Source organism: Pelophylax lessonae, assembly GCF_965119305.1.
Source record: "Pelophylax lessonae genome assembly, chromosome: 1".
Taxonomy (NCBI): Eukaryota; Metazoa; Chordata; class Amphibia; order Anura; family Ranidae; genus Pelophylax; species Pelophylax lessonae.
The window spans coordinates 740,757,773-740,769,799 of NC_138768.1; the positions used below are offsets into that span (position 1 = coordinate 740,757,773).

Below are 12,027 nucleotides of genomic sequence, written 5' to 3' on the forward strand. Positions count from 1 at the left end.
AAACACTGTGAGTATAACTTTTAATAAACAAGATTTCAAGTTTTAAACGGGATTACGCTATGGGCTTTGCCTCTCTTTTCTTCACATATTCATTTATGACTGATGACATATATTGATGAGTGCCAATCCTATACTGATCCTCCTGTATCTTGAGTGGTGGTTCCTTGGAGCTGATAAAGTACCTATATAACTTCTGACCTTCAGTGGTTTGGATTAAACAGCTGGGAGAGGCTGACTCACTAATCTGAGCAGCCATGGAAATCTGGTAAGCTGCTTATCATATTCCATCACAGAGGTGTTCCCTTCCTTCACGTACCCTTGGTGTCCCGGGAAGAATCCCTCCCCCCCTTGGATTATTGCACTTGCGGATATATGTTTTTTCTCCACATCAGTTCTTTTGTTGGGGACTCATTCAATTGGACATTTTTAAACACATTATTGTGATTATTAGTGATTTATTCATTTGGACACTAATTTATTACTTTTATGATTATCAATTTTTTCTTTAGCGCTACACTTTTACGTTTTATTGCATTTTGAGTCACTGTTGGTTGATTTTGTGTTGGCTGCTGATATTTATTATTCCTTTTTATTCATTATACTAGCGCGGAAATTTTATATTTTTATTCTTGCGGCTGGATACTAGAGGCAGAGCTGGGAGGGAAGTGTGGGACGGACGCAGTCACTAAGTCCTCCTCCTCCCCCCAAGTCCGGACTTCTCCCCGCTCTGCCTAATGCCTGAATATCGTGGCTTTGGCGATATGAATATCGCCTGTGCCTGCAGAACGATAGTCGATATCACATCGACTATCGTTCAGCCCTAATGCATACGAGTCAGTACTGGGAGAATGAGAGAACACATGGGTCAGTACTGGGAAAATGAGAGAGCACATGAGTCAGCACTGTGTGTACCTGCAAATATGGAATAGCTCTATGTGTGGGATTGACAAATTATACAACAGAGAAATAGAAACCAGGATTTGTCTGGGTCTGTCCTACTGATATTTACACACACTTTACTTTGTGTTGGCGAATTTGTGTAAATAGGTCATTAAAATAGGACTGGGAAAATTGGATTTTTGACTTACCATAAAATCCTTTTTTCTGATGTGCATTGATGGGACACCGCTTCTGGTATTCATAACCATTGGGTTATACTGCCCCCTATGGGAGTAGGACACTAAGCAGAAAATAATTCTGACTACACCCATGGGCATTCCTGGGGGTATACTCCCTCTCTCTGCTATAGCCACTCAGGTTTTTGTTACAAGCAGTGTCAGGAGAATAACTCCACAGAGGGCCGGGTGCTGTGTCAGTCAATAATAATCAGAGAAATGTATTGTACGGTATTCATAACCATTGGGACGTTCCAAAGCAGTGTTGAACATGAGGGGTGGGAAGAACCAAAAAATTCCCAAGGCTAAACATTAGCCAACCAGGCAACAGGAGCTAAACCAAACAACTGGAGCCCACCTGGAAAAAAAACAATACACTCTCAAAGAGGATCGGGCCCTCTTAAACAGCAGTCTGCAAAACGTTGCGGCCAAAGGAAGCATCCACTTTATATAACTTTGTAAAAGTGTGCACTGACGGTCAGGTGGGCGCCTTGCAAACCTGCATCACTGACGCCTGATGGAAGGCCTAGGAGGCACTGAGCACCCTAGTAGAGTGCACCTTGACAGGGAAAGGAGGAAACAAAAAAGACAAGTAAATGTCTCCTGCGCTCAAATGTTACATATAGGCCAAAGAGGCAATGACTATATCGTTGGCATCTGAAGTCTTGCTGCCCTCTCAAGATGATGGGTATCCACACAAACAAAGCAAAAGACAAGAGAAGGGTGCACCAACCTAGTGCAATACCATAAAATATTTATTGACAAATTGTTAAAACCACATCATGCATTATACTCACAAGAGTACGCCATGTAAAAGCATCAGTTGGCTCTGAGGAAGAGGGTTCTCCCTCGAAAAGCGTTAGCCCTATGGACACCTTCAAGTTCGCCTGTCATTAATAAGGATCATGGTCTTGCGGTCTCTGGACAGCCGAAGGAACTTTTTTGGTTTTTGATTTTACATAGCGTACTCTTGAGTATAATGCATGATGTGGTTTTAACAATTTGTCAATAAATATTTTATGGCATTGCACTAGGTCGATGCGCCCTTATCTTGTTTTTTGCTTTCAGTTTGTAGGGAAAGGAGGACCCCAGATGTAATAGGCCTGAACCTCCGTCTGTCTGATCAATCTGGAAATGGTCCCTTTTTCAAGGTCCGTCTCTGAGCACAAATAGAGAGTATGACTTACTGAAAGACTCCATAGCTGCTAGGTACACCTTAACTGCCTGGACCACATCCAAGGCATGCAAGGCAATTTACTTCGGATGTTTAGGCTTGGGACACAGGGAACGCAACAGGAGGTCTTCATTCAAATGAAAATCTGACAACCTTTGGAAGGAACGACAGACAGGGGCAAAGAACCACTTTATCCCTGTGAATCACCAGATAAGGTGAACGACAGGATAACGCAGCCAGTTAGTGCTGACACCCTGCGCCCAGAGATGATAGCCACCAAAAAAGGCTACCTTTTGGGACAGCGTAGGCAGGGGAATCACCCGAATATTTTCAAAGGGAGGCTTATGTAGGGCTGAAAGCATCAAAATGAGATCCCAAGGCGGCAACGTAGCCCACTCTGGAGGGACCAACGTCGGATACCCTAAAGAAAGGTACACACCAGGGAGTGTGTGGCCAAATGTCATTGGAAGACGACCACCAAAGCCGACACCTGGCCCTTGATGGTGCTCAAGGCCAACTTCTGTTCAACCCCCCCGTTGAAGGAAGGTTAAGATCTGAGCCATCGAGAAAGAGCACCTCACACCACGCAATGTACGTCTTTTATGTACGATAGTAGATCTACCTAGAAGTAGATTTCCTAGCTTTCAACAGCGTAGGCATCACCGATTCAGATAAACCCCTATCCTTCAACACTTGGCGTTCAACAGCAAAGCCAGCGAATGTAAAGCAGGATGGAAGATCCGTCCTTGGGACAGCAGATCCTCCTTGAGAGGAAGCTTCCAAGGAAAGTCGGGAAACCTCCGCATCACTAAGATAACTGGAATCCCTTCTGCCTCGATCCTGCGTAGACATCTTGGCAGAAGCTTGAGAGAAGGGAAGGTATAAATCAGCTGATACTGACCCCACGGGGGCCACCAGCGCATCTGTGGCATTCGCAAGAGGATCCCTTGACCAAGCCACAAACCTCTGCACCTGTTGAGCCGAGACACCAACAGATCCACCTCGGGGGTGCCCCGCCGGAGACATGGCTGATGAAACCCCTCCGGATAAAGGGACCACTCCCCTTGGTCCAACGCCTGAGGTAATCCGGGAATGTGTACGGGGTAGGGGGTTGAGTGAATTGTTCTGCCCACCTTAGAATGCCGGTTACTTCCAGAGCCGCCAGGACACTTCTTGTGCCCGTTTGGTGATTGACATAAGCCACGGCCATTGCATTGTCCAATTGAATGTGCACTAGACAATCCTGAAGATGATCCGTCCAATGATCCAGACACAGTCTGGTCGCTCGGAGTTCCAAGACATTGCAGCATCCAGATCCCCTGAGCAGAATGCTTGCCGAGGGCGCATTCCCAGCCAGACAGGCTGGCATCCGTGGTGACCACTGCCAATACAAGGGGAGGAAGGATTTTCCCAGCCGAAGCACTTTTTGCTAGCTCGTCGCGTCACCCCAAAGCCAGCTCCACCCGGGACACAAGGGACTCCAGGACCGCCATCAGTGCATGCATGGATGGATGGTTGGGCCCGGAGGGACCCACAGCCACAGAGAGGGGATCAGATGGGGAAACGAGCTCCAAAGACTTCATGAGTCACCAGGGGGACCCCACAAAAGGCATTCTCAGCAGAGAGGGAGAGGACCCCACCAGACTCACCACCCACAGAAACCAGGATAATGCACTACACATGCAGAGATCAGGAAGCAAAATGATCCAGGAGTCAGCACCAGGGGATGGAGGGTCCCCACAGGGCTCCACTGTCGGGGCCGCCGCTACTTTTAATGGCAAACTACAGCAAAATGGCTGCCGGACTACACAAACATGACCGCCGTGTAGAGAAATAAAAAAGGGTATAACAAAATGGCGGCCCCGCCCAGCACCACAAGGCATACAAGGACCCAGGAGTGAGATCAGGCCTCAAGGACAGATCCAGGCAGGATGGGGAGCACTTGCAGGAGCCCCCACCAGGTACAGAGCCTCCGCACAGTCGATTGTCCGGTCCCCGGTGGCATATCCTCCCCCGGCCACCATCGCTAGTACGTGCCCTGCCCCCATCCCTGGAACAGTGGCCAGACCACCCAAACAGCCCCAGCGTATGTGGAAGGGTGGGGAGTGAGGAACTTAGCAAGGGGGGTTGCCTGCGGGAAGCAGGGGAACCCGGGCTCCGACTGTCCCAAGGAGGGGCCCACATCCACCCCAAAACCCTCCAGTGGAAGAGGTGGGAAAGCTTCTCACCATACCAGGAACCAGTTGGGCGCCACTCCAAACAGAACCCCTCTCCATCGAACTGGGGGGGGGGGGGTTTGTCAAGCCAGGAGGAACGCTGTGACTTGTATGCGACCTCGCGAGGCGTTTTAACTTGCAGGCAAGCCGCTGTCCAGTGGGGCTATGTCGCGGCCGACCTAGCGCTGAGGTCTGCGCGCGCTTTCTGGTCAGACTGGGGTGACCACTGGATCTAGATTATCCAGCCTGTCGCCCAGTACGGCGGTTGACTGTAGGTCTCAAAGGAAAAATTCAGGAGAAAAAAAATATCTAAAATTTGCCAGGACCAAAGATCCCAGCAAGGACCTAGATCCTTACTCCTGACACAGCAGAAAAAAAGAGCGGCTATAGCAGAGAGAGAGAGAGAGAGAGAGAGAGAGAGAGAAAGTATACTCCCTAGGACTACCCATGGGTGTAGCCAGAATTTTTTCATGCCTAGTGTCCTACTCCTGTAAGGGGCAGTATAACCCAATATTTATGAATTCCAGAAGCTGTGTCCGTCAATGAACGAAAGAACTGCCAAACTCCCCGGTGACAAGCTGTAGTTTGCCATCTCCTAAGTTGTTCAGATGGCTGCTAGATCTCTGTGAGATTTGTCCAGGCCTATTGTCAAGTCACCAGACAATGTTTCTGGGACGTGTAGGGTCAACCTTTGTCGGCAGACAGTAACTTCTTAAAATTCCTCACCTTAGGTACAATTCTACTTTGAAGACCAACTCTGGCCACAGATTCAGGTGTACTTGGGTGTAATATATGGCCAGATCATGACACTGTACTTAAAATCAATAAAATTCAATTTCTTTCTGTATAGTACAGTGCCTGTTGTATTTCTGACCAGTTCTGGTGTAATTATTCCACTCCCTCTATCCTTGAGCCAGCATCCAACGCTGCAGTCTATAAGACCTACAGCAATCCGATCAACAGTTGGCCAGAAGTAAAGTTGAAGCTGTACTATGAGGAAGTAAAAACTGGATTTTTGTCATACCGTAAAATCCTTTTCACTGAAGTTCATTGACAGATGCAGCTCCATATAATTCTTGACCATTGGGTTATGCTGCCCCCTACAGGAGTAGAACACTAGACAGGAAAAAGCTTTACCACGCCTATGGGGCGTACCACACACTCTGTTACAGGCTTCAGTTTCGTTGCAAGCATTGTTTAAAGGAAAAACCCCAACCCACTCAAGATAGAGGGGCGGGTGCTGCGTCTGTCAATGAACTTCAGAGAAAAGGATTTTATGGCAAGACAAAAATCCAGTTTTCTCTATCGTTCATTGGCAGACGCAGCTCCATATTATTCTTGACCATTGGGACACCCCAAAGCAGTATTTGCATGAGGGGTGGAAAAAAAAGCAGAAAAATGTTTTTAATTCCAAACAAGGCGAAGACCAAAGAATATAGAGCTCAACCAGGAACAACAGGCGCTCACCTGGACAACACCCTCAAAGAGACTAAGTCTCTGTCAAACAGTAGCCTGCAAAACCTTGCAGACAAAAGAAGCGCCTGAGGATGCAAACACATCTACTTTGTAGAATTTTGTGAACATGTGTACAGACGACCAAGTTGCCGCCTTGCAAACTTGTATCACTGACAGCTGATGGGGAAAAACCCAAGAAGCACTCAGCGCCCTAGTAGAATGCGCATTCACAGGGAAAGGTGGAACCTGACCCTTCAGTGAATAAGCCTGAACGACCGTCTGCCTGATCCATCTCTGTCATGGCGAGGCCTAGTGCTAGACTATAACCTGCGCACTATAACCTGGCCATGCACAGTGATGGCGAACCTTGGCACCCCAGATGTTTTGGAACTACATTTCCCATGATGTTCAACTACACTGCAGAAGGCATGAGCATCATGGGAAATGTAGTTCCAAAACATCTGGGGTGCCAAGGTTCGCCATCACTGATCTAGCATATCCAGTCCGAAACCCAGCCGGCTGTTGCTTGCAGTTTTCTCAGGAACAAAACTAACTAAAAAATAAAGTCTTACAAAAAGGTTCCCAAAAACGGCTAAGACCGAATTCCCAGCAGGGAACTAGGTCCTACTTATAAACTAGGCAGAAACAAACTGAAGCCTGTAACAGAGTGCGTGGGTTTATGCCTGCAGGGATGGCCCCAAAGCTTTTTTCTGCCAGGTGTTCTACTCCTGTAGGGGGCAGCATTACCCAATGGTCAAGAATTATATGGAGCTGCATCTGTCAATGAACGATAGAGAAGGTATTGATTTTAAAGTGTAGTGAAGTGATCCAGTCACTTTATCCTGAGCAGAGGTAACATTTGTTTACACATCAGAACTTCCCACAATCCCTCTGCCTGGGGTTGGACTTTAAATAATTACCACAACATCCTGAATGCTGTCCAGCTGGAGAAATACTATATTCCTTGATCCAGTTATTGATCAGATCCAGAATGAGAGCCTTTCCAGCAAAAATGTCATCTTAGTGTGCATGCGCCGTGATCCCATATATTCCTATGAGTAGATTGTACTCTGTTGCACCTCTGAAAACAACTATGAGTCAAGCTCACCAATAAGAATGGGGCCGCAGCATGCATGCGAGGAGAACCCTGTGGTGGACAAACTTTTGCTGGCCACACAGCAAAGCTCAACGAATGGAGACAGAAGGCATTTGCATAGGTGGGCAAACTTTAAAGAAAGCTTTAGTGTGCTGGTGAAACACAATCTATTGTTTGAAGTAGATGGCAAGATCTTTTGAAAGTAGTACCTTTATTACTGTAACCAGGTCACTAGTACTGTTTGTTGTGCATTTGGAACTTTGCATAAATATCTGTTAAGCATGCTTTAAACACCTAATGTAAAGCCAAACAGTTAAAAAGAAAACACCCACTTAGAAAAACCTCCAGTATATACTATCACTTCTCACTACAACCCTAATACCTGCCACAAAAACATGAAGTTCAACAGAATTACAACCAGCTTTCAATAAAAAAAGAAAATGACCAAAGAGATAAATGCAACTTACCACCAACAGTGTCTATCAACACCTTGAAATTATCTAAAATGTTGGTGGCAGGCTATCTAAAATGGCTGAAATTTCCAAAAACTTGCATGCGCAAGGCCAGCACAATACCTAACCCAAAGGTTAACTGGAATTCAGAGACTAAATTCACTCAGATGCCAGAGGCCAAAGAATGCACATGTGTTGTTTTCTCCTATGTGGTCTACACTGCCAGCAATATCCTGGCATGTGTGGCACACAGGGAAACCATCAATATGATGGATTAGAGTGGCTGAAACATTACACACATAAGGTACAGATTGGTGACAAAGTTCGCCACACACTATTAGTGCTTTTTTGTTCAGTCAGTTAGCTTAAAAAAAAAGATCCCCCCCCTTCCTCCACCGAGACATTGTATTTTGTATTGCATTGCTTTCAGAACACACTGATCAGCAGCTGTAGCTACTGATCGAAAAAAGTTTCCCAACTTGTCCGTTTAACAGAAGTCATTCAATCCATCAATTTCTGTTGAACAGGGACGGCCACACTCTAAATTCTAAAGTGTGTACTAAGCGGTGAGTTCTGTACATCCTTTGCTACCTGGTGGTTTGGGGGTGCATGGCAGATGCTAAAACCTATTCTAAGAACCCCCTTTTAACATGTGTGAATTAAGTCTTTAAAGCCCCTTTGTACCTTTTGTTTTTTTACTACTGCCCATACAAAAAGAGCAGCGCGCTATGTGCATGAGCAGTATAAAACCAGCTGTGAAGCCGCAATTCATCACTGCGGGTTTCCCTTAGTCATGATGGCAGCGCCAGCACCCAATAGCCGGCATCACTGGATGCCTGGACAGGTAAGTGCCCTTATATTAAAAGTGAGCAGCTACAGTATTGATAGCTGCTGACCTAATGTTTGGGGGTGAGCCTGGAGCTCCTCTTAAAATATATACTTTGTCAGGTGCATGAAGTGCCAGAACTAAAACATGTGTCGTGTCCCAAGATAAAAGATGTAATTTAATAAAATAAAATATTAAGATTACCCTTAGAATGGTTATGGCTGGACATTATACTGGTTAAAACATTTATCCACTTCCCCCAAGCTGTTAATAAATTATTCCTATTATACAACAGAGCCCCTCTTCCTCACATTTCCACAAAAAACGTGTACAACAATAAACTGATTGATTTCACATTACCTTCGTGATGATTTGTGACGAGAGGACTCTTCCTTTTCTCGATGCCTCCTTTCCCTATGCCGTTCTTCCTTCTCTCTGCTAATCCTCTCCCTATGGCGCTCATAGCCCCTTTCTGGTCTTTCTGCATACTCCTTATACCGGTATCGCTCTTCTTCACTGTAGAAGAAACATTGGCAAACCGTAAGAAAAAAAAGTAAGATTATGATTGTATGTTTGCACATTAACACTTTGTGTATTCCTATATCCATACATATATGGGAACAGAGGGACAGCAGAAAAAATACCAAGTGGCCCATTGAGTGTACCCAATTTTTTCTTAACCACTTGACCTGGTTTTACCCAATTCATGACCAAAGAATGCAACTACAGAAGTGGGACATCACAAAACACCTTTCTGGAGGCAAGAGGTACAACAATAAAAATGTGAAGTCACAGAAAATAAGGGACAGACCCCTAAATACTGGAGTTCCCAATGGATAGGAGAAGCCTGACTGTGTCTCGCCCACCAGATTCTACCTAAAACGTACATATTTTGTTTTGGGTAGACTGAACCATTAGAAGCTCAGAAGTAGAGAACCAACCTCTACAGTCTAGAACAGGGTTCTCCAAACTTTCTAAACAAAGGGCCAGGATTCAGGGGGGGTTGCAAGACTGACTGATGCCAGTGGGACTAGAAAATGCCCCAGTGTCAGGGGGTGTAAACAATGCCTCTGGCTTGGCAGTCTGTGGCAGCAAAAAAAAAAAAAATATCAATTATGCCCCATTAGTGTCAGTGGAAGGAATAGTTCCCTGTCATTGGTGTCAATGGATGGAATCGTGCCCCATCGCTGGTATCAGTAGGAGAAATAATGGCCCAAGGACCTGACAAATGCAAACAAAGGGCCGCAGTTTGGAGACCACTGGTCTAGAAAAAAGAATTCTGAAGACATACTAGGCAGTAATGTCATAATGTCCACTTGATTGAGTGGCGGTTTCGGGTTTCATTGATATGCTGTTTGATATACATCTATATGTGAGTACCTTTCTTTTATGAATACATGGTTAATCATACATGTTACACTATGGAGTTCTTCTGTGTTATTCCTTATGGTGTCCACTACTAACCGGCTTCAATCCTTTGGAGTGGTGAAAAGTATAAGTGTACATTATCTCTGAAGAGCCCGTTTGCCACTGAGCCTCATTTGACCTGCTATTGTTTGGTGGTCTAAACCTCTGGGAAGCTGCTATGGTGTGCTCTTGGTTGTGGAACACTAAAGCTTTTCATTGAAGATTCACTAAGCAGCTTGATGATTTTGGAAATTTTGCACATATTCTTTGATGGACACTTTTTTTTAACCACTTTACCACCGGAGGATTTTGCTGTCTTACGTCCAGGCCACTTTTTGCGATTCGGCACTGTGCGAATTTAACTGACAATTGCGCGGTCGTGCGACGCCGTACCCAAACAAAATTTACGTCCTTTTTTTCCCACAAACAGAGCTTTCTTTTGGTGGTATTTGATCACCTGTGTGATTTTTACTTTTTGTGCTACAAACAAAAAAATGCGTAAATTTTGAAAAAACAATATTTTTCACTTTTATATGAAATTCCCCCCCAAAAAAGTGGAACGAACCACTTTGCCGCAGTACCAGCTCAGTGAGCGGTCGGCAAGTGGTTAAATATATTAAGACCCTTGCCGTTATTTTAAAAAATAACAGAAATACACTTATGGAATCACAAACGTTGCAGATATTTTATTTTGCACCCAAATTTTTTAAATAAATTCCGCAGGACAGATAAACAGGGTTTTCATTTTAGAGACTTCTTTCAAAGCTGCTAGTTCCAGTGTCGGTCCAAATACGCTTCAGTTTTACAGTGTTTGGGCTGTTAAATCAATTTAAGACTTGCTGAGCTGCAATTAACATGAAGTGGGCAGCATCAGTATCCATAACCTAACACAGCAGACTTTAGAACAGGTATGTTTTACTGCACACATCTCACTTATGGTACTTTACAAAGCTTGAGGAAGCAGTGTAGTTGATAGTGTTAGAGGGTAATTGTGTTTCTCTTTAATTATGAATCTCTGGCACCCACAAGCTCTCATTTGTTATGACCATGCTGTCATAGTATTGCATAATGCAAACTAGAAAACATTTTGTATCGAATCCTACTAAGCTGTCTCATCCTGCAAATTGAATTGCAGCCCTCAGGCTACATACAGTTCACAGCAGTAAAGCCTTGGAGATGGAGACTGAAATTTCTGCTTTATGTCGACTCCTGAAACATAATAATGGATCTTGATATGAATCATTGCACTAAACAATTAGAAAAAAGCCTGTAAAAAGGCCTTGTATAACAATTAACCAAATATAGTGTGTACACAACAGCTTTTATACAGAACAGAAATATTGTGTGTCTGCCACAATCAGGATAGGTGATCCATACTGGATACATTTGAAGTTATCATACATTTCATAAAGTCGCTTTAAAAGCTTTTCTGAAGAGAACTCCTTTACAAAGTACAGCAACATTGCACTTTAGAGGCATTCTGGAAAAGCAGAAAATTGCTACAGAGACCGCAATGTTTTCATTACAAACTGAAATTATGAAGGTAAAGGTTATGGCTACATACTTTCAGAACACAATCTGAGCTTGAAAAATTACATAAAACCACCTCTCTGCTAAATTTAACAGCAACGCTTGCAGATATCCATCCATGTGAACAGCAATGCCAGGGTCATGTACATGTAAACAAATGCTAACAAAGCTAAACGTCCTGTGAAAGTGGCTTGACATGACTGAATACAGTACAGTTGAGCAAATAATACACATACATACATACAAATGACAAAATTAATGCTGCAATCTCACTTGATTCCAAGTCTAGAATAAAATCCAGACCTGAAAGAGGAACCCCAGTCGAGAAAACCAGAAGTAAACATAGGGGGGGTCACTTAAATTTGCTATTTTTAATACATCAAAGGGTATGTAGCAGCTGAATTCTCTGCAGTATATTTAATGAAAACTATAATACATTTGGTGTTTATTTCTTTTGTTTCGCAAAGTATTTAAACTGATCCTTAGTCCCTTTTTTCATTTTACCTGTATAAAATCTGGTGTGTACAAAAAATTTGATTATTGACTTAACGTAAAACCAATTTCTCTGATTTTCATTGACGGACAACTCCTGATTCTTCTTAACCATTAGGTTATACTTCCCCCTACAGGAGTAGGACACTAGGCAGGAAAAAGCTTGACTACACCTATGGGCGGTCCCAGGGGGGGTACACCCACTCTCAGCTATAGGCACTCAGTTTTGTTACAAGCAGCGTCAGACGAAAACCAACTCCACAG

General features: G+C 44.3%; 1 protein-coding gene across 3 annotated transcripts in view; it reads right to left on the reverse strand.

Moving 5' to 3' along the window:
• FIP1L1 (factor interacting with PAPOLA and CPSF1) overlaps nucleotides 1-12,027 on the reverse strand; it is a 186,635-nt gene that overhangs the window by 22,335 nt on the left and 152,273 nt on the right. For all 3 annotated transcript variants that reach the window (XM_082256744.1, XM_082256743.1, XM_082256742.1), the window contains one exon: nucleotides 8,695-8,850. In XM_082256744.1, coding sequence (XP_082112870.1) covers nucleotides 8,695-8,850 — 156 coding nt within the window. The remainder of the gene's footprint in view (nucleotides 1-8,694; nucleotides 8,851-12,027) is intronic.